Source organism: Molossus molossus, unplaced genomic scaffold, assembly GCF_014108415.1.
Source record: "Molossus molossus isolate mMolMol1 unplaced genomic scaffold, mMolMol1.p scaffold_m16_p_12, whole genome shotgun sequence".
NCBI lineage: Eukaryota > Metazoa > Chordata > Mammalia > Chiroptera > Molossidae > Molossus > Molossus molossus.
Window position 1 is genome coordinate 30292546 of NW_023425347.1, and position 23033 is coordinate 30315578.

The 23033-nt window shown below is 40.3% G+C and overlaps 1 protein-coding gene across 1 annotated transcript; it reads right to left on the reverse strand.

The window, feature by feature from the left end:
• Positions 1-72: 72 nt before the first annotated feature.
• Positions 73-21217, reverse strand: DR1 (down-regulator of transcription 1). The gene is made up of 3 exons (XM_036257120.1): positions 20298-21217; positions 10517-10680; positions 73-519 (listed from the first exon to the last, which is right to left on the reverse strand). The coding sequence occupies exons 1-3, from the start codon at positions 20515-20517 to the stop codon at positions 373-375; spliced, it is 531 nt and encodes a 176-aa protein (XP_036113013.1). The 5' UTR covers positions 20518-21217; the 3' UTR covers positions 73-372.
• Positions 21218-23033: the final 1816 nt, after the last annotated feature.

Genomic DNA, 23033 nt, shown 5'->3' on the forward strand with positions numbered 1-23033 from the left:
AGTTAAAAGGGCAGAGGAAATGAAAATGCAGATTTAGAGTTTCTGTATAAATTTCACTGTATTTTTATAAACTTGAAGTTTTCTGTAACACTGTTTATTGATCAATAAAGGACTCACTGCTATCTAAAATCTCATAAACACCATTAAAAATTCAAAATTGACATTATACTGAACCTTAAGTTTTCAATAGTTCAAAGAGACAGTTTTTACATGAATAGTACACAATAGATGAAAGTTAATAGCAGACATCCCTAGGGTACCAGTGGCAAGTCCACCAAGATGCATACGAAATTACAGATAAGCATTTCTTTCACTGTTTTCTTGTGCGGGGATAAACATTTATAGAGGAAATAGAACCTCGGCTGGTGAAGTTCAGATATCATCATCATCATCTTCATCCTGAGAAGATCCTGCCTGGTTAGATGCACTGGCTGAGGCAGCAGCAAGCTGTGCTTGTTGGGCAGCTTGCTGCATTTGAAGCCATTCCTGCTGGGCCAGTTCTGCTTGTTGCTGTCTAGCCTAAACACCAAAAAACATAAAAACAAATGATTTTTAAAAAGCTCACCTATACACACTTCGGTTAATTGCAGACACAGTCATGAACAAATCTAGATATTTTCCAAGTACTATTTAACAGCTGTACATCTGGAGAACAGAAACTCTATGAGATTGGTTTTCTTACAGATAGTGCCCTTTTTTATGTATATAACTTATGACCTTTGGTTCAACTGAAAAAGCTAAAAAAGTTGACAGAAAAACAATATTCTCTCTTTGTTTCCTTACCTGTGTTTCTCTTTTCCTTTTGTTTCACTTGATTCTTCTGTCCTCTCAACTTACAATTTTGATTTAAACAATTTTTTTGGTAGTTTAAAAGCTCTCTACTATAGTACCCCTAACTTAGGGAAAAGTACTATACACAAATACAATAGCTATCTTCATATTTCTTTTGAGTTTCTATCACAACTTGTGATATATACATCTCTTTTTCTGTCCCTCTCCTTCCACATGCATATACACATACACCCTTCCCATATACACATTAGTGAAAAGACACTTACCAAAGACTGAATTTAAATGGGATAGTTAAAATCCATTCATTTGACATATCTATCCTCTATAAAAACCACAGAATTTTATAAACCAAGATGTATACATATGCAATACATGCTCTGTGACAATAGGTAATACCACTTCTCAATTTACATGCACTGCTGAAAGAGCTAAGACTCCTTCACAATGTAATTTCATCCATTAGCAGAAAAACCACATGAAAATAAGAAAAGAAAAATCTGTTATTGAAAAGATCATATAATTTCATATTAAACAACACCAAACAACGCTGTTTCTCCCTCTAAGACTTTTCTCATAATTGTTCCTTAAGCCTGGCTCATACCCTCCTTTACGTACAGTCAATTCCTAGTCATCATTTAAAACATAAATTAGCCCTGGCCGGCTTGGCTCAGTGATTAGAGTGTTGGCCTGCGGTCCAGAGAAACCAGGGTTCGGTTCCCGCTAAGGGTATGTACCTCGGTTGCAGTTTGTCCCCGGCCCCGGTTGGGTTGTGCGGGTGGCAGCCACTTGATGTGTCCCTTTTACGTCGATGTTTCTCTCTCTCTCCTTCCCACTCTATCTGAACAAAAAATGGAAAAATGTCCTCGGGTGAGGATAAAAAAATAAATAAAACACAAATCAGTTAGTCTTTCTTGACCCTTCTAGGTCATATTTTGTGCTCTATTTCTTCTTCTTCTTTTTTTTAATGTTTTCCCTTTTATTGATATTAGAGAGAGGAAGGGAGAGGGAGAGAGAGATAGAAACATTGATGAGAGAGAATATCAATTGGCTGCCTCCTGCATGCCCCCCTCTGGGGATCGGGCCCATAAGCTGGGCACGTGTCCTGACCGGGAATCGAACCAGTGATCTCTTAGTGCATGGGCTGATGCTCAACCACTGAGGCACACCGGCCGAGTGTGCTCTATATCATATGCCATAATTCTCTATGCATTTCCATACTTTGTTCTCTAATTATCTGAGTATATGTCTTTTTTCTCCACTAGAGAATAAAGGCTGTTTTTATATTTATTATTGGATTACCAGTACATAGCTCCCCCCCCCCCTATATTTTCTGAATTAATGTTTTGTGGGAAAACAGTGATGCTCAGCATAACCTTCACATTCCTAACTTTTTTAAAAGAGTTTTTAAATTGATTTTTTGAGAGAGGGGAAAGGAGGGAGAGATAGAAACATCAATGTGCCCTGGCCGGTTTGGCTCAGCAGTTAGAGCGTCGGCCTGCGGTCCGGAGAGACCCGGGTTCGGTTCCCGCTAAGGGCACATACTTCGGTTGCAGTCTGTCCCCGGCCCTGGTTGGTCGTGTGGGTAGCAACCACTCGATGTGTCCCTTCACGTCGATGTTTCTCTCTCTCTCCCTTACCTCTCTTCCTCCCACTCTATCTGTACAGGAAATGGAAAAATATCCTCGGGTGAGGATAAAAAACAAACAAACAAAAAAAGAAACATCAATGTGAGAGAGAAATATCAATCAGCCGCCTCCTGCACTCACCACCCACAGAGGATCAAGCCTGCAACCGCTGGCAGGTGCCCTGACTGGGAATTGAACCGGGACCTCTCAGCCCATGGAACAATACTCAATCCACTGAGTCACACTGGCTGGGTACACCTAACTTTTCTTAATAATCTGTCATGAATTTATTATCAAACATTTCTAGAGGAGAATTTTAATCAGGTCATTATTATACTTTTAAAAAATCATTTAGCCTAGCCGGTGTGGCTCAGTGGTTGAGCATCGACCAATGAACCAAAAGGTGGCTGGTTCAATTCCTGGTCAGGAAACATGCCTAGGTTGTGGGCCTGATCCCAGTGGGGGCCATGCAGGAGGTGGTCGGTTGATGTTCTCTCTCAATGATGTTTCTCTCTCCCTCTCCCTTCCTCTCTCTCTAAAAAAATCAATATTGATTTAAATATATATATTTAATCCTCACCTGAGTATATTTTCCCCTTTATCTTCAGATAGAGTGGGAGAGGGGGAGAAAAAGAGAGAGAGAGAGAATGAATCACTGACGTGAGAGGGACATATCAACTGGCTACTTCCTGCATGACCCTGACCAGGGCGGGGGATGAACCGCAACCAAGGTATGTGCCCTTGACCAGAATCGAACCCGCGACTCTTCGGGCTGACGCTCTAACCACTGAGCCAAACAGGCCACGGCAAGAAAAAATATATATATTATTTTTTTTATCCTCACCTGAGGACACTTTTTCACTTTTTGTTCAATAGAGTGGGAGGGAGAGAGAGGAAGAGAGAGAGAGAAACATTGAAGCGAAAGGGACACATCGAGTGGCTACCAACCACACAAGCCAACCAGGGCCGGGGACAAACTACAAGCAAGATACGTGCCCTTTGCAGGAACCAAACCTGGGTCTCTCTGGACCGCAGGCCGATGCTCTAACCGCTGAGCCAAATTGGCCAGGGCAAGAAAAAATATTAAATAAAAATCATTTAATTGTTACCATTTAAGTCCAAATTTCTTATCCTGTAGTTCAAGGTCCTCCAAATTACTGCCTGCCCCAATCTCTCTAATCTTTTTTTGTAACATGTACCTTGTACTAAAAAAAACAAAAAAAACCCCAAAAACAAACTAGAACATAAAATGTTTCCTATATACCATCCCTCACATTTTCACTACATTTACTTATGCTGATATTCATTCTATTTGAAATTTCCTGATTTTTACCTACTAAAATTCCACTCTTCCTTCAAGTCAAACTGAAATACTATTTTCCACTAAGTTTTTCCCTTATTCCTCCCATCTAATCAGGAGATAGAAGTAACACTAGTTAGGAAAACAGAAAGAATGTAATATAAAGGATTGTTAACCAAGTATAAAGTTGGCAACTAGGTAAGTAAAAAAAACAAGAAAAAATACTAAGGTATAATGCAGGTGGCAACTATATAGGGCAGCCACCATTCCTAAAAATGGGGTGTGTGTACAGGAGAAATGCCTGGAATTTTTAAAACTTAGGAGCTTAGAGGAGCAACCCATGAAACTGAAATTCAGACCCCTGAAGGGGCATTGATTGACTGGTACTAGAATCTCTGAGCTTGGAAGAGGGCCCCAAAATTTGAGACTCACATCTTTGAGGAAAGATGAATATTCAGGCTGTTTCTGTAAGTATTACAGAAACTGCGAGCTAGATTCAATTCCTGCTACAGGAAAAAACTGATGCAGCCAGGACGGAGAAGCATGGTTAGGTTGCTCAAAAGAACTAGAAATTAACAGGAAGTAAAAGAAAGAAGCCCAAGTGCTGCCTTCCTCCTCCAGCCTGGCAATCTCCCTCTACAGCCCCTTACCCGCTACCGACAATTATAGTCTCATGGTCGTCAACTAGAGAAGTGGAAAAGTGGTTTACAAAGGACAAGGCCCTGTCACAAAGTGGAGCACAGAAAGATGGGTTTCAGGCTGAGACAACTGCTTAGTAATTGGCACACTCCCATACTACCAAAATTGAATATGATGTCTCTGTACTTTGGATCTCTTTATATCTTCCTCATGAGAGTAGCCAGGCCCATATTATAGTTGTTAGTGTACCTATATTATACCTCCACTGCAAATCCTTTTTTTTTTGTTTAGGAAATTATAAACCAGTTATTCTAATAACCACTTTCCCCATTTTTATGAAGAAATATGGAAAATAGTTATTCTAACACACAGGCATATTTACTTTTATGGCAGAAATACTCAGTTCAAAATAGACTAAGAGTGCTTCACGAAAAATGTTTTAAGAGTTCATAAGAAAATTGTAGGTCAAAATAAATATGTGAATTTATCAACTTAAGAATATCTACTCTGCCCTGGCCAGTTTTGCTCGGTGGTTAGAGCGTCGGCCTGCGGTCCAGAGAGACCAGGGTTCCGTTCCCGCTAAGGGCATGTACCTCAGTTGCAGTTTGTCCCTGGCCCTGGTTGGGTTGTGTGGGTGGCAACCACTCAATGTGTCCCTTTCACGGCGATGTTCCTCTCTCTCTCTCTCTCCCTCCCACTCTATCTGAACAAAAAACAAAAAAATGTGCTCAGGTGAGGATAAAAAAAAAAAGAATACCTACTCTGTGGCCTGGCCAGTGTTGTTCAGTGGTTAGAGTGCCAGCCCACACACCAAAGGGTCTCAGGCTTGATTCCTGGTCAGTGACATGTACCTGGGTAGCAGGGTCAATCCCAGCCCTAGTTGGGGCATGTGGGGGAGGCAATCAATCGATGAGTCTCTTTCACATCAATGTTTCTCTCCGCCCCACCCCTTCCCTCCCTTCCACTCTAAGAATCAATAAAAAAAAATCCTCAGGTGTGGATTAGCCAAAAACAAAAACAAAAAACTATTCTGTGGCCTAATCAACAATAAATACGTATAATTTTGTAGCACAGAAAAAAATATCAAGTCTCTATATGGGTTTTATTGTAAAGGTGCATAATCTTGTCGTTTCTTCAATGACGTGCAAAGACATGTAGTGAGTATATTTAAAATTTAACTGACTTTAAGGTAACATGCTCCCATATCAGCTCCCATACTTTTCTTTTTATTTATTTAATTTTTTTTTGGTTAATCCTCACTCAAGGATCTTTTTCCATTGATTTTTAGAGAGTGGAAGGGAGAAAGAGAGAGAAACATTGATGTGAGAGACATATCGACTGGTTGCCTCCCACACGACCCCAACCAGGTCAGGGATCGAACCTGTAACCCAGGTATGTGCCCATGACTGGGAATCGAACCCAAGACCCTTAAGTCTTCGGACTGACTGAGCCAAACCGGCCACGGTCATACTTTTCTCTCTAAACATAAAAGCATTCTTATGCCACCCTGGCTGGTTTGGGTCAGTGGTTAGAGCACTGGCCCTCGGACCAACGAGCCACGGGTTCGATTCTGGTCAAGAGCATGTACCTCAGTTGCGGTTCATTCCCGGCCCTCCTGTGGTTGTCCTGGAGGCTACCAATTGATGTGATCCTCTCATGTCGATGTTTCTCTCTCTCTCTCTCCCTCCCTCCCTCCCACTCTATCTGAAGATAAATAGAAAAAAATGTCCACGGGTGAGGATTGAAAAAATAATTAAAAAAAAGCATTCTTGTGCCTTTAAAATAATTGTTGATTGATACATTTTATTCGTATTCATTTCCACAAATTAAAATTTTGAATAGTATGTATTCTAATTTCTTTTTCCCCTCTTGCTTCTTACCCCATCCATCTCAAATATTTTCCTGCTAAAATGGGAGTGTGAAAGAGAGTTAAAAGTTAGCATATGTTTCCTAACTCACTTCTTCTTTTGGAAATTTCCACTATGTTTTACAATTCTCACTCTTCCATACTAAAATGACTCATTTATAATTTATAGTTAACTTTCATCTTGCCCTGGCTGGTTTGGCTCAGTGGTTAGAGCGTTGGCCTGTGGTCCAGAGAGACCCAGGTTCTGTTCCTGCTGAGGGCATGTACCTCAGGTGCAGTTTGCCCCCCGGCCCTGGTTGGGTTGTGTGGGTGACAGCCATTCGATGTGTCCCTTTCACATCAATGTTTCTCTCTCTCTCTCTCTCTCTCTCTCTCTCTCTCTCTCTCCCTCCCTCCCTCCCTCCCTCCCTCCTATCTGAACAAAAAAATGAAAAAAAAATCTCAGGTAAGGATAAAAAAAGAAAAACAAAAAAACTTTCATCTTGATTTTGAATGTTTTCCCCTTTCCAAATATTTGCAGCTAGCAGTGAAAGGTTCAAATGAGGCTGCTACTGTGCATTTATTTATTTATTTATTGGTTAATCCTCATCCAAGTCCACCGAGAGAGAGAGTAGAAGGAAGGGGGGAAAATGGGGGAAAGGGGAAGGAAACGAGGGGGGGTGAGAGAGAGAGAGAAACATCGACGTGAGAGAGACACATAGATTGGTTGCCCTTCAACTGACCTGGCCAGGGACCAAACCTGCAACCCAGGTATGTGCCCTTGACTGGGAATCAAACCCACTACACTTCAGTGAGAGAGCAGATGCTCTAACCACTTAGCAGAACTGGCCAGAGCTGCTACTGAGTATTTCAAATAAAATCTAAAAGATGAAGTAAAATGGCCCAACCCATGCACCAAGAGGTTGTCGGTTCGATTCCCAGTCAGGGCACATGCCCAGGTTGTGGGCCCAATCCCCAGTAGGGGGCATACAGGAGGCAACCAATCGATGTTCTCTCTCATCAATGTTTCTGTCTCTCTCTCCATCTCCCTTCCTCTCTCTCTAAAACATCAATAAAGAAATTAAAAAAAAAAAAAGACGAAGTAAAATGAAAGTGATGAAAAAGATGCTATATTTACTTATCAGTTCCTTTCAGATTTAGGACTTAAGTACTTTGTGCTCTAAGGAAGAAGCACTAGGCAGCTGCTCTAATTTTACCTCTCTGCTAATTTCCTCACTAGAGCAAAGAATCTTTACTCATATATCAATGCAAGAAAAAAGGGTGATAAGGAAGAGAAAATAAAATGCAGATGACAGGGAGAGAGAGAAGACAGATTTGGCAAGCAGTCAATTATTTCTTTCATTCCTTTTTTTGCCCTAGAAAGTATAAAGCATGTTCCACTTAAAAATCCCAAAATAGCCAGTGGATTGAGCGTCATCCCATGGACTGAGAGGTCCCGGTTTGATTCCAGGTCAGGGCACATGCCAGGGTTGTAGGCTCAGTCCTCAGTAGGGGGCATGCAGGAGGCAGCTGATAGATGTCTCTCTCTCATATCAATGTTTCTCTCTTTCCCTTCCTCTCTCTAAAAATAAACAAATAAATAAATATTTTTAAAAATTCCAAAATAAATTTAAGTAGATAAAAAGGTGGCTAGAGCTTTAGAATGGTATTGTAGGAAGAGCACAGGTTTTAGAGTCAAAAGATAGGAGTTTGAATTGAGACTCTAATATTTTCTAACTGTATGAACTTCTTTGTTTTATTTGTTTAACTCAATTCTCCCTAATAAACTAAGCTCTGTAATGATAGAGACTATGTCTCTTTTGTATACTGGTGTAAGCCTAGCACCTAGCACTGTGTCTGGTAAATAGTGAGGACTTTAGTAAATATTTGCAGAACAAATGAGTGAATGATCTCAAGCAAGTTTCTCCATCTCTGAGTGTTTTTTAATGTATAAATGGATATAATAAAATTTATATTATACACAAAAACTCTGCAAAGTATGTAAAGCATTTAGTGGAACATGTTTTTCCTTTCATCAACTATTTAATTTGGCATCATCTAGGTGATTTGCAATAGTAAAGAATCAATAAAAGATATCCACTAATATATATTTTTTAAAATCCCCACTGAGGACATGTTCCTAATGATTCTAGAGAGAGGAAAGAGGAGAGGGAGAGAGAGAAATTTCAATGTGAGAAACTTCAATTGGTTGCCTCCTGTACATACCCCAACTGGGGATCCAACCAGCAACCCTGGTATGTTCCCTGACCAGGAATTGAACCCGCCACCTTTTGGTGTACAGAACGATGCTCCAGCCAACTGAGCCACTTGACCCAAGCTAATGTTTTTTGTTTCGTTTTTTTGTTTGTTTGTTTGTTTTTTAACTCATTGCTCCTTCTTTGTTACCTTATATTCATATGTACACTGTTTGCAGGTGTTCACGCCTGCCTCAAAGGCTTGTCCTCTTTAGTACTTACAGATTTTAACATGTATACTCATAGGTTGTTATCTCATAGGTTGTTCTGAGGATTAAATAAAATAGTACAGTTAAATTATTTGGCAACATGATTTCAATAAATGTCATATGGTATCTAGTATCTGATAACACTTAAAACTCAAATGCCTTTGACATAAACCCAATTGGTGGTTACAAAAGAATCAGCTATAGTCCAGCCGATGTGGCTCAGTGGTTGAGCATCGACTCATGCACCAAGAGGTCGCCAGTTCGATTCCCGGTCAGGGCACATGCCCAGGTTGTGGGCCTGATTCCCGGTAAGGGGCATGCCGGAGGTGGCCAATCGATGTTCTGTCTCATCGATGTTTCTCTGTTTCTCTCTCTCTCTCTCTCTTTCTCTCTCACTCACTTCCTTTCTCTGTAAAATCAATAAAGGAAAAAAATTAAAAAAAAAAAATCAGTCACAGTGCTAATCTGGAATAGATTACCTAAAATTACACTTCCCAGTTGTAATGATCACTACAGTAACTGGTAGGAAAACTTACTTCTTTTATTCAACCCAAAACTGCATTACAATTTCAAGTAAGAGGTCAGATCTTAGTAGGGAAAAAAAAAAGCCTTACCTCCTCCCCTCTTTTTTGAAAATAGGGGGATATTAGTAGTCAGGTGCTAATCCTTCACAGACTGGGTATTAGAACTGTACCAAGCAAGAAATAAGAAAAGTTGTCTCCTTTTATCTGTTCCACTGGTCCTTCAAATATTAAGATTAGAGTGTTTTAAAAGTGTACTAAAGATCTAAGTACCAAGTAGATGTTAATCAGGTTTTCCTTAGATGCCACTCATCATAAATTTTTACAGACCATTCTCACTAGCTCATCATTTTATTTGTTTGATTGTTTTTTTTGTGTGGGGGGGGGTACGTGCCCCTAGCGGGAACAGAACCCGGGACTCTCTGGTCCACAGGCCGATGCTCCAACTGCTGAGCCAAACCGGCCAGGGCGGCTCATCATTTTATTTTATTTATTTTTATAAATCTCACCCGGAAATACTTTTCCATTTATCTTCAGATAGAATGAGAGTGGGGGAGAGGGAGAGAGGGGAAGAGAGATAGAGATAGAGATAGGGATAAACATTGATGTGAGAAAGACACAGAAACTGAGGTAAATGCCCTTGACCAGAATTGAACTTGAGACTCTGGTCTGCGGGCCAACACTCTAACACTGAGCAAAACCAGCCAGGGCATCAGCTCATTATTTTAAATTTTAAGAATGCTTAGATATACTTTTCATGCTTTTAAAAGTCATGCTTTCTGGGTAAAAAAAAAAAAAAAAAGCCCTGGCCGGTTTGGCTCAGTGGTTAGAGCGTCGGCCTGCGGTCCGGAGAGACCCGGGTTCGGTTCCCGCTAAGGGCATGTACCTCGGTTGCGGTCTGTCCCCGGCCCTGGTCGGTCGTGTGAGTGGCAGCCACTCGATGTGTTCCTTTCATATCGATGTTTCTCTCTCTCTCTCTGTTCCTCTCTCTCCCTCCCACTCTACCTGAACAAAAAATAGAAAGATGTCCTCAGGTGAGGATAAAAAAAAAAAAAAAAAATCAAAGTAAAATCTCAGTAGTTATTTGGAGTCACTCTCTTTAGAAAACAGGTGGCTATTTACTTTCACACGAAGTAAGTAACTGGTCAAATAGAGCCAAACTGATCATCTATCTCTACGAAACATCAGACTCTATGATCAAATAATCAGTCACAGAAAGAAAATACTCTGAGGTAACTTGATTTAGAAAATTATTTCAGAAACCAGTCTGATTTCTATTAGCAACCAGGGTAGGATTCAGATGAAAATAATTTAAAATACATTACTTACTTTTGCAAATAATTCCTGTTGCTGTCTCAATAACTCTTCTTCAGGAATGCCAAGGTTTTCCAAACGAGAACTGGCCTTTCTTCTTTTTAATGCTACAGTCTTGCATTCTTGTAAAACTTCTTTCACTTCACTGATATAAGAGCCAAAGCCCAAACTTTCTAGGGCTAGAGAAATGAAAATATGAAAGAATGCTAGAATACAGCTTTTCCTCTACATATGGAATTTTAGGTTTTTGTTTTATTTTGTTTTTGAGGAGGAGGTGGTTGCTTCCTAATAATTTTTACCTATTTTTTAGTTGCACAGCAATTATCTGGATGGCTATGACAAAATATTTTATCAACTTTCTTAATATTAGATCACAAATTAGTTAAAACTTAAGAAACATTTCAAGGCACAGGCATGCCCTTTGTCCTTTCTTTATAAATTAAAAAAAACCAAAGCATTTCCTGTGAGAAAAAAAAGTCCAATGTAAGAACATGTGGTTTTAGTAAGAAAACATTTTTCTTACACCACTCATAGTAAATCAAAAATCAAGTCAGTCACTTTTTCAAAGGATACAAAGAAAGCAAATATTTTGAATATATTAGTTAATAACATATTTTGTGCCATTTGGCTTTTAAAAAGTAGGCTTTGGTAACACATGCTCTAAATTTCAGTAGGATAGAATTAAAGAATAGATAAATTCTTTTATCCAATATACTAACAGGAACTATTTTTAGCAAAGACACTCAAACTGCCAAGTTTAAGAAATACTGGTGGAAATAACTTATGAAATTCAGCATTTATATTCAGCCAACGAATTTCCCTTGAAAATAAAACTTAACAGGAAGCACTATTAAAACATTCAAGTGGTGTGGCAGGAAAACTGGGATAAAGGATGATTATAAGGCTAGAAGAAGCATTAACAAAAAATTATTTTTTCACATTCTGAAAGAAAATTTTACAAGAAAATGCACTAAGTGCTTTCTGTAATCCAGAAAAACAAGACATATAATTTCTTTTTGGCTCATAGTATTTAAAGTGATATTATATAGTTCTACAAGTTGATATTATATAGTTCTACAAGGGCCTAAGACATATTTTTGTTTTCTGGGCCAATGATGAAATAGAGGTAGTAAGAAAACACAGTAAATTAACTTTATTTAGTTAATCAATTCATATAGTCTTTTAACAATTATGATGAACCAAACTGCCCTCAGTACAGATGTCCTAAATTCTACCTTCAGGGATTTACTCTTCAGGGAGAATACCAAATATACTTTACAAATCCACATTCCTATGTAAGCTGTGATTTTTAAGATATTTTAAATGATTTCAACTTTAATTACTTCAAATGTTAAACTAATTTCACCAGTCTTCTTTAGAAATAATCTGATGCCAAAAAGCAGAATATTATTACTTGAATTTTAATTAAGGTAACTTACTGACCATACCTTGCTACCCAAAAAATTTCAATAACATTATTCTGAGTTCTGTATATCAAATTAACTGCTGTATAATTCTTGGCCTTAAGAAGCTTAGGGTATAGCAGAAAATTAAGTGAAGATTAGCAACCTGCATTTTTCACTTGAATTAATTGACTGATTATTTTTATTTATTTATTTATTTTTGGTACGTGCCCCTAGCAGGAACCAAACCTGGGACTCCTGGTCTGCAGGCAGACGCTCTGACCGCTGAGCCAAACTGGCCAGGGCTAGACTGATTATTTTTGAAATGTCAGTGCTAGACACCAACATTTTTTCTTTTTTAAAAGCACAAGCATAGTAGTGTATTTTCAATATCGGCTGGAGACAAAACCAAAAGAAACCAAGCGAATGGTTTATGATTCTAAAGAATGTCTTACTTCCTTAGCCCTATACCAAAGTCCTCCAGGATGTAGCCCCATCAACCTTTCCAGCCTTACTTCTGCCATTATTAAATCCCTGCATACTTCTACTAAATCTGACTGCTCAGTGTTTCACAGCAGGCACCAGTTTCCCACATAATGCATTTAAGGCCCAGATCAAACTGTATCTTCAAATTAAGCTTGCCTGATTCTCCTAGACAGAAATAATCTCCCCTTTTGAAATCAGACAGATGTAGAATTTAAGACTTGGTTGTCATTGCATTTGTACTGTATAACCTTGGATACATTGCTTAACATCTCTAAGCTTCAGTTTTCTATATCTAAAATGAGAGTAGAATTTATTCCACAATATCTTCCTACAACCAGAGCTGTATAGTGGGTAAGCATGCAGGCCTTAAGTCTGCCAGGGACTGAGCCCCCAGCTCTACCTCATATTAGCTATGTGACCCTACATAAGTTCCTTCACCTTTGCCCTTAAAAATAAGAATAACATTACCTACATCTCATCAGACCAGACTGCTGTGAATAAATGAATTAATATAAATAAAGAGGTTAGAACAGAAGTTGGCCCATTGAAGAAGCAACATAAAATATTCACTATTATATTTATATTCACTATTATAGTTCTAGGGTTGTAGGAATGAACTAAGTAATTAATCTAAGGGATTTAACAGTGTCTAGCACATAAGAGTAGCTTAATGGACTTAGACTATGCGTTATTCATCCTTATTTTTTCTCTTACATTTAAAAGATTACCCTAGTAAGGATATAGGACCTAAATAAATAGTTATGCATTATCATACCTAAATTCAAGCTGAACAAGTGTATTTATATTAAATTACCAAATCAATGCAATAGAGAGATACCTCTTTGAAATGTCATGAATTACCTGACTAGACATTTAAAAAATTCATTTCAGCCCCGGCCGGTTTGGCTCAGCGGTTAGAGCATTGGCCTGCGGTCTGGAGAGACCCGGATTCAGTTCTAAGGGCATGTACCTTGGTTGCAGTTTGTCCCTGGCCCTGGTTGGGTCGTGTGGGTGGCAACCACTCGGTGTGTCCCTTTCACATTGATGTTTCTCTCTCTCTCTCTCTCCTTCCCACTCTATCTGAACAAAATATCAAAATAAATAAATAAATAAATGTCCTCGGGTGAGGATAAAAAAAAATTCATTTCAAACTACCATTAACCATGTTTGGTTAAAAATTAACAAAACAACTCACCTTTAAAAACATATAAGGTTGAGAACACTGCTTTCAAAAAGTAAATCCAAGGCTAATTTTTATTATTCAATGAGCTTCTACATACAAATATTATACTCACACAATACAATGGTTCAACAGGAACAGCCATAAATTTAAATTCAAAAACTGAATTGACTTAAATGCAAATTTTAAATACATTTTGGCGAACATTAATAACTGAATGCAGTAGCTTCTAAATAGGGAGATAGATATTTTACATCATTCTTTATCATGTAACAGTAATCATTCCCATTTTACACAAAGTAGAATCTTTTTTCTTTTTTTTTGTTCAGATAGAGTGGGAGGGAGGGAGAGGAAGAGAGAAAGAGAAACATCGTCGTGAAAGGGACACATCAAGTGGCTGCCACCCACATGACCCAACCAGAACCGGGGACAAACTGCAACCAAGATACATGCCCTTAGCGGGAACTGAACCCGGGTCTCTTAGGACCACAGGCCGATGCTCTAACTGCTGAGCAAAACCGGCCAGGGCACCAAGTAGAATCTTAAAGGATAAGGGAAATGACTCTTAAGAAGGCCACTATTTATGGTTATGCAGGCTGTTCAATGCACAACAGTACCATATCTATGGAAGGCCACTCATACCGTAATGATAGATTTGTATGTTTATAAAATAGTGTTATAATTTATATGCTAAAATGTGTGCTTTTTCTGGCAGATTGTGGTAAAGGTTTTTAAGGAAAGAGTGACTTTTTCTAATACATACAAAGGGACTTTATGGAATGTTAAAGGCCCTGGCTCCAAGGATCTCAGTGTAAAATCCAAAAAAATAATTAAAAAAAAATGTGTAGGTAAACACACATCACTTGTTCCTCAGAGATCTGGCTGCTACCCTCTGCCATTTATCTGAAAACTATACCCAGAAAAGTACATGGTATATTGGGCAGGGGGGAATTATTTAGCATACTTTTCAATTTGAAAGATAGATGTTAACAAGATACCCACTTTAAAAAAAAAAAAAAAATGACCCAGTGATCCCACTTCTAGGAATATACCCTAAGAAGCCTGAAACACCAATCAGAAAGAATATATGTACCCCCATGTTCGTAGCAGCAATATTTACAATAGCTAAGATCTGGAAACAACCCAAATGTCCATCAGATGAATGGATAAAAAAGCTGTGAGACATATATACAATGGAGTACTATGCAGCTATAAGAAAGATCTCTTGCCCTGGCCAGTTTGGCTCAGCGGTTAGAGCGTCAGCCTGCGGTCCAGAGAGACCCGGGTTCGGTTCCCGCTAAGGGCATGTACTTCGGTTGCAGTTTGTCCCCGGCCCTGGTTGGTCGTGCGGGTGGCAGCCACTCGATGTGTCCCTTCATGTCGATGTTTCTCTCTCTCTCTCCCTTCCTCTCTCTCCCTCCCACTCTATCTGTACAAAAAATGGAAAAATATCCTCAGGTGAGGATAAAAAAAAAAAAAAAAAGATCTCTTATCCTTTGAGACGACATGGTGAGACCTGGAGAGTATTATCCCAAGCGAAACAAGCCAGGCAGAGAAAGACAAAAATCACATGATCTCACTTATTTGTGGAATATAATGAGCATAACAGTCTGAGGAATGGGGTAATCCCAGAGACGTGGAAGTGGGGTACAGACTGACAATCCCTAGAAGAGGGGGGTGGTGGGGGAGAGATAAACCACAGGACTTATATGCATGTATGCATGAACAACTGACATGGACAACAAAGCTGAGGACAGGCCGGGGAGGGAGGGGCAGGGGGGAAAAAGGAGAAACATCTGTAATAAAAACAAATTTTAAAAAAAAGAGAGTAAAAACTTCCACCAGCAATAATATTTGTAATACAGGCTTGGCTTATTTTACAAAAATGATGCAATCCTGAAAAGTTTAATTTTAACAAAAATTTACTTGAATTACTTTATACTTCAAAACATAATGCATATCTTTCTTTCTCTCCTTCCTTCCTTCCTTCCTTCCTTCCTTCCTTCCTTCCTTCCTTCCTTCCTCCCTCCCTCCCTCCCTCCCTCCCTCCCTCTTTCTTTTTTCTTTATTGATATATTAGAGAGACAGAGGAAGGGAGAGGGAGTGAGGTAAACAGCGATGAGAGAGACCATTGACTGGCTGCCTCCTGCATGCCCCGCACTGTGGATCGGGCCCACAACTTGGGCATTGTGCCCTGACCGGGAAATGAACCAGCAACCTTTTAGTGCATGAGTCGATGCTCAACCACTTAGCCACACCAGCCAGGCCATAATGCATGTCTTTCATTAAAAAATAATAACATGCCCTGGCTGGTGTGGCTCAGCGGTTAGAGCGTCGGCCTGCGGTCCAGAGAGACCCGGGTTCGGTTCCCGCTAAGGGCACGTACCTCGGTTGCAGTTTGTCCCCGGCCCTGGTTGGTCGTGCGGGTGGCAGCCACTCGATGTGTCCCTTTCACATCGATGTTTCTCTCTCTCTCTCTGAACAAAGAATGAAAAAGTGTCCTCGGGTGAGGATAAAAAAAAAAAAAAAAAAAGAAAGAAACTTCATAGCGAAACTGTAACTATATAAGGTGATAGATTTGTTAACTAACCTTATTGTGGTAATCATTTCACAATATTAACATATATCAAATCATTACGTTGTACAACTTAAATGTATACAATGTTACATGTCAGTTATATCTCAATAAAGGGGAAAAAAGAAACTTTATAGCAATTGGACAGAGTAATTTTATGTCTACTTAACCTAACAACAAAAAATAAGCTACTATTTTTACCTTTTACTTATTTTTTTGTATGTGCCCCTAGCGGGAACCAAACCCAGGACTCTCTCTGGTCCTGGGCTGACGCTCCAACCACTGAGCAAAACTGGCCAGGGCTCCTTTTTCTTATTTTTCTGGTGATCCATTTTTATTATATTTTACAAAAGTACCAATAAGAGAGGGACTAGAATTTTTTAAAAGGCACTTAACACAGATAGCTTGGAACAACTCAACTGCTGAAGAAGCAAATCCTCAAAGACTTTTTCAAACTTTTACTACTTTCAGTTACTGTTCTCATAAATGTGAAGAAAAAAAAAGTAGGAAAAGATTTTAAATGCAGAAAGAAAATAATATCACTTAAAATATTCTTACACTCTGGCTTTACAAAAGGCATCATGATGTAAGGGTAAACATAACAGACTTTCAGCTTTATATTTTAATCAGAAACACTACATGGATTTTTAAAATTATTATTTACTGTAGCATATTTCATATAAGGTTCTTAACCCTGACTGATTCCCATTAATTGCAAGTTATACCTAAAACCATTAAGTATTATTTATACATAAATGGGGAAACATTTAACAAATTTGCCTAAGGTGAAAGACTTTCCAGTACAGAACTTGCAGCTCTTGACTCTCAATGTTAATTTTTTCCATAATCTAACAGAACATGTTAGAACTCATTGAAGAATATGTCCATTGAAACCAGCAACAGAACACCTTAGAGGAACACCTTAGAACTCCCTCTACTTGTGCATCTGTGATCTTCAATACCAAGTCTATTTTCTTAAACTCAAAATAAGGAAGACATTTAGAAAACAATTTTTTAAAATTTAACTTTATAGTTACAGTATTTTAAGTTACAGTATTTCAGATTTACTGGCAATAAAATTACTTCAACTTTATAATCTTACAGAACTGACTCAAAGGCTTAATTTGCTCTGACAAGGTAAAGCAAAGTGGCAAGTGAACAAGTAAAATGTCCTGAAGCAAAGTCTAGTTCATTAAACTTATTACTTAAAACTCCAAACTTCATCCAGCTGGTGTGGCTCAGTAGGTGAGCATCAATCTATGTACCAGGAGGTCACTGGTTCAATTCCCAGCCAGGACACATGCCTGGGTTTCAGGCGGGATCCCCAGTGGAGGGCATTCAGGAGGCAGCCAATCGGTATTGATGCTTCTCTCACCAATGTTTCTCTCTCTCTCCCTCTCCCTAAATATCAATAAAAGTATTTTAAAAAATAAAAATAAAACTCCAAACTTCAACAATCATACTACTTTAAAATGTACATTATAATTCCACTTGGATATATCCTATATTCGTAAATAATCCATGCTGACATAAAGTGTAAAACATGTTCTATCTACCATAATTTACCTAGCTTTCCAGAGTTAATCTGTAAAAACACACTCGAAACACCTAAAATACAAATACATTAAGCATTTCTTTAAAAAAATTTTATAGAACCCTCAAGACAAAAAATCTTTAAAATGATTAAGTAATGAGACTAGTATAAAATTCATTCCCCTAACTGGAGAGCATCTTGGGCAAAAATGGTACGTCTTCATCCACTAAACAATGTTAATGTTACAAGAAAAAAAAAAAAAAAGGTAAATTTATAAGACTATAACAGGTTAGCACATGATTTTTAAACAATTAATACATCATACTCAGTACACAAAGGAAAAGGCTTTCACTGGAACTTTCCAACTTATACAGTAAACTGTATTTATCATACTCTAAAGTTGAGGCATTTAACATACTGCTTACTACAGCTGCACTTTTATTCCATCATGTCAATCAGAAATCTAAATATATCCTAGAAAAGAATAAACTCTACTCAAAAAGACAGACTGTAATGTGTTATTAGATTTTTTTGAATGATCCCCATTTCTGTGGTGTAAACAAAGTTAGGCAGATCCTTTAGAAATTTTTTTGCAATTTTCATTAGAAAAGCAATGTTGATAAAAGACCCTTTTTCTTATTTATGAGTTGTAAAAGGAAATTATAGCTATCTGTGTTGAATAATCTTGCGACGGACTTATGACAACAATCGCATATACAATGTAAAAATAAAAATACAAGAGGAAAAACAGATAATCTGGCTTTCATTGTATACTTGCCAGGGTATTCAGCACCCCAAACAAGAAGACAAAAACAGTAGCTTAAAAATCAAATATGCTTTTTCCTAGGGGGTTATTTTCCCTATTAACTGAAATGGAAATGGCAGAGTATAGTTTAAACCTACCTTCCACACATCATTAAGGACCAAAAATGAATCATTTAATCTTTTTGTCAATATTGACAGTAAAATATTGGATATGGGGAATATGAGCAAATGTGTTCCCTACTTCATAATAACAGGAAAGTCACCCTTTAAAAACTGAAATTATAAAAATAAAATGGCAGACAGCCACTTGGCTACCAAAATGATTAAAATTAACCATAACTTTTCTTCTGACTTCAAAAGCAATCAAGAAATTGATAGAATTTTAATTGATTAGAAGAGGCAAGTTATCACCTCAAATTGAATGCAACTTTTGCATAAGAGTATATGTAGGTGCTTCCTAAAACATTATGACTAGTAAATATATCTCTCCATCTCTGAAACAAATCATCAGAATATGGTCTCCCAAACCCCTATTACTTTCCAATTTAAGAGAAGAAATTGTTGAAACTTTCAGAAGCGCTGTTCAATAAAAACTTAAGTGTATACATCTAAATAATTATGGCAGCAGGAAAGAACAGGGGAATGTTCCATGAAAAGAACATCTCTTAATAGAACAATCTATTAATCAAGCTTTAAAAATGTATCTCCAGCCCTAGCCAGTTTGGCTCAGCGGTTAGAGCATCTGCCTGCGGTCCACAGAGACCGGGGTTCAGTTCCTGCTAAGGGCGCGTACCTAAGCTGCAGTTTGTCCCTGGCCCTGGTTGGGTCATGAGGGTGGAGGCCACTCAATGTGTCCCTTTCACGTCAATGTTTCTCTCTCTCTCTTCCTCTCTCCCCCTCCCACTCTGTCTGAATAAAAAATTGAAAAATGTCCTCGGGTGAAGATAAAAAAATATATGTAATATATATATATATGTATCTCCATAGAACAAAGGAAGCTATATAGAAGGAAAATGAAAGGAAAATAAGAAAGAGAAAGACAACAATGTTTGGTGGGGGGCAGGATAGGGAGGAGGGTGTAGGGAGAGGGGAAAAGGAGAAATATCTGTAACAAAAATGAATTAATAAACTAAAAAAAGAAAGAGAGAGAAAGAAAAGAGAAGGAAAAAAAGAAAAGAATATTCACTCCTTACAGAATAGAACTGGAGTGCTTTGGTAACTACTTGATGAACGGTAGGACCATTAAACAATTTTTAAAGCAGGAAATACACTCTTGACTCAACACCAATAAACTTCACAATGTTGAACACACTCATGTTAAAAAGTATATTTACTCAAGTGTTCAGAAAATTCAACTTTTCCTCTACCTTGGTGAAAAGATCCGCGGGAAGGAGTGCTGTCTCCACTCACGCTTGAAGTTCCTGTCTGAATTTTAATTTTCCAAGGGAGCACTTCTGGGTTCCTTTCTCAGTTGTCATGCTCTACGTTTCACTTTAGGCAGGCACTTTCTCAGTTGTCATGTCTAGGTTCCCCTTCCGGCAGGCAAAAGTCTTGTTGCTTCGGCTTACCTGGCTGTATGTAAACTGCAACTACTACCACTCCTCCTCGACCTTTGGGGATGTTAGCTGACCTAAATGCTTGCGATCCTTACTTGTACTCGCCGGACGAAAAGAACCACGAGAATGCCACATAGGGATTGTCTCAAGGCACCAGCTGCCGCCAGGCCCGCGTGGCTTTTTCACTTCCCAGTACTGATCAGGCGAGAGGAATGAAGGCTTGACATGCACGGGTCACGCGACTAGCCAGCTGTGCCCGGACCCTCATTCGAACAAAACCCCACACGTAACACTTACCTTGTATGACATGCTCTGGAGAGATGGTCTTCTTTTCCGATTTGTTGCAAATCTCATTGGCTTCAGAAGATATAAGGTGAATGAATTCAGTGCAGCAGTTCACTACCAGCTCCCGGGCATCGTTGGCCACCCGGACATTGGGGAGAGTCTCTTTGATCATCTTATTGATAGCAGCTCTGGGTATAGTCAGATCATCATCGTTGCCAGATGAGGAAGCCATCGTATCTTCCTGGCTTTCGCGCCCCGACTTTTAAAAACTCCCCGGTGCGGGTCCACCACTCCACAAAGATTCTTCAAAAGGCTGCCCTCGGAGTGGTCCCGGGGCACTGCGAGAAGAGGGTGCCGAAAATGAAGGGTGGGGGCTGGCACTGGAGGGCGGGGAACCCCCGTGTGTAAGATTTAGGGCGAGGTTAGGAGGAAAATGGGGGGGGGCAGGATTCTGGGGGCAGCACTGCCCAGGTCGGGAAGGGAAGCAAGGTGGTCAGGAATTTGAGCACCGGGAACCACCTCCGTGTCTCCTCAGAGGGGAGGGCGCCGTCGCCTAGCCGGTCCCCAGCGGCGCCGCAGCACAGGCAAGGTCCCGGGACACGGGCCTCGCTGCCGTCCCGGGCGGACACACACAGCGGGCTTGGCTCTACAGAGCCGGAGCCCCCGCCGCCGCCGCCGCCAGCAGCCGTTGCCGCCGCCTCGGCCAAACCATCCTTCAGACACCCACGCCGCCGCCTCACAACATGTCGGCCGCGGTCGCTGCTGGAACCCAGGCGGGCGCCTGGGAACGACTACGGACCGAGTCAGGCCCAGGAGGCCGCCGTGGCCGTTTAGCCCGAACGCAGATCGTGGAAGTCGAAACCGCGGCAACGGTGGTCCCTCAAGAGGCCAGAGAAGAAGGTTTGCTGGAAGCCTCTCCCGACACCCTCTGCGCTACCGGAAGCCTCACCCCCCCAGGTCCCCCTCCCTTCCCGACCGAGTTCCGGGTGTACTGACGCCCTTCCCCCACCCGCGCCTTCCCGCCGTTCTCGCGTCCCCCACTTCCTCCTGCCGGGGTCCCCGCACGCGCCCCGGGATCCCGCGTCTTCATGGGGACCGCGGCCGGGCGAGCACGCGCCTCGCGGTACCGGGGAGCCCCGTGCACGCGCCTGCTCTGCGCTGCCGCGCCAGACTGCGCATGGCGGGAGGGGCGGGGTCGCCTCAGCCCGCTGAGGCCTCAGACCCGCTCCCCGGCTCGTTCCCGCACAAAGGAGCGCTGGTTTTCGTTTAAAGGACTCTTTGCTGTTTCTCAAATAGCCCTAATTGGGATTGAAGAGGAACAAGGCCTGAGCTCGGGAATGGGCTACGGGGAAAGCAGAATCCCGTGTGTCTGCCTGTGCCTGCGCGGTCTGGAGGGATAGCTTTTGATGGTGACCAGCAGACGTTATTGGGATCAAAGTTCTCCATGGTCCTCCACACAGTTTCGTTTTATGGGAAACAAAACGTGCAGAGCAGTGACTTGCCCTCCTAGTCACTACTAATGGCTAAACTGGAAGCTAAACATACGATACAACATAGTGGAAATGATGTGTAGGGTACAATGGGCCGTATTAAGAGGTTCCAACTTGGCCATTATTCTTGTGTATTGCATGTTGGCTTCTGGAGAGGAGGAAAAAAGTATGTGAAAGATTAAGCTGCTCTGAGTTTTGTTTCTGTCTGGGGTGACTAGTAATATCAAAGTGGGTTAAGTTCTTCACAAAAATTGTATTATTTTTATGTTTAAAAAATTGTAAATCCTCACCTGAGGATATTTTTTCCACTGATTTTTTAAAAAACTTTTTTTCGCCCTGGCCGGTATGGCTCAGCGGTTACAGCGTCAGCCTGAGGTCCAGAGACACCCGGGTTCGGTTCCCGCTAAGGGCACGTACCTCGGTTGCAGTTTGTTCCCGGCCCTGGTTGGGTCATGCGGGAGGCAACCACTCCATGTGTCCCTTTCACGTCGATGTTTCTATCTCTCCCTCTCACTCTATCTGAACAAAATATGAAAAAATGTCCTCGAGTGAGGATTTAAAAAATAATAATAAAACTTTTTTTTTCTTTTTTTATTTATTTTAGAGAGAGAAGAAGGGGAACACAGAGAGGGAAACATGTTTGAGAGCGAATATTTGATTGGCCGCCTCCTGCGTGCCTCCCACTGGGGTTTGGGCCCACGACCTGGGCATGTGCCCTGATGGGGAATCTAACCAGCAGCCTCTTGGTGCATGGGTTGACACTCAACCACTGAGTAACATGGGCCAGGACAAAAGTTGCATTTAAAAAAAATTAAGTTTGTCATATTGTAATTTGTCATACTGAAGAGTGTGTTATAAATAGTGGTGTGTTGCAATTTCTAAGTAAACCGCATACCATTTAAGTCGGTTTTACCACTTTAATCAGATACATTTTTCCTGAAACATTGGACAGCAACTGGCTTGTTTGAAATGTTTTCTTTTTCTTTTTTTAAATCCTCACCCCAGGATATTTTTCCATTTATCTTCAGAGAGACAGAGAAAGAAACATCAATGTGAGAGAGACACATTGATTGGTTGCCTCTGGTCAGGGGACTGAACCGTAACAGAGTTACCTGCCCTTGACTGGAATCAACTCTTTGGTCCTTGGATCGATGCTCTAACGGCTGAGCCAAATGGGCCAGGGCTGAAATGTTTTCTTAAACCATGTTAAGACCCTAGCCCTGGCTGGTATGACTCAAGTGGTTGAGCATCATCCAGT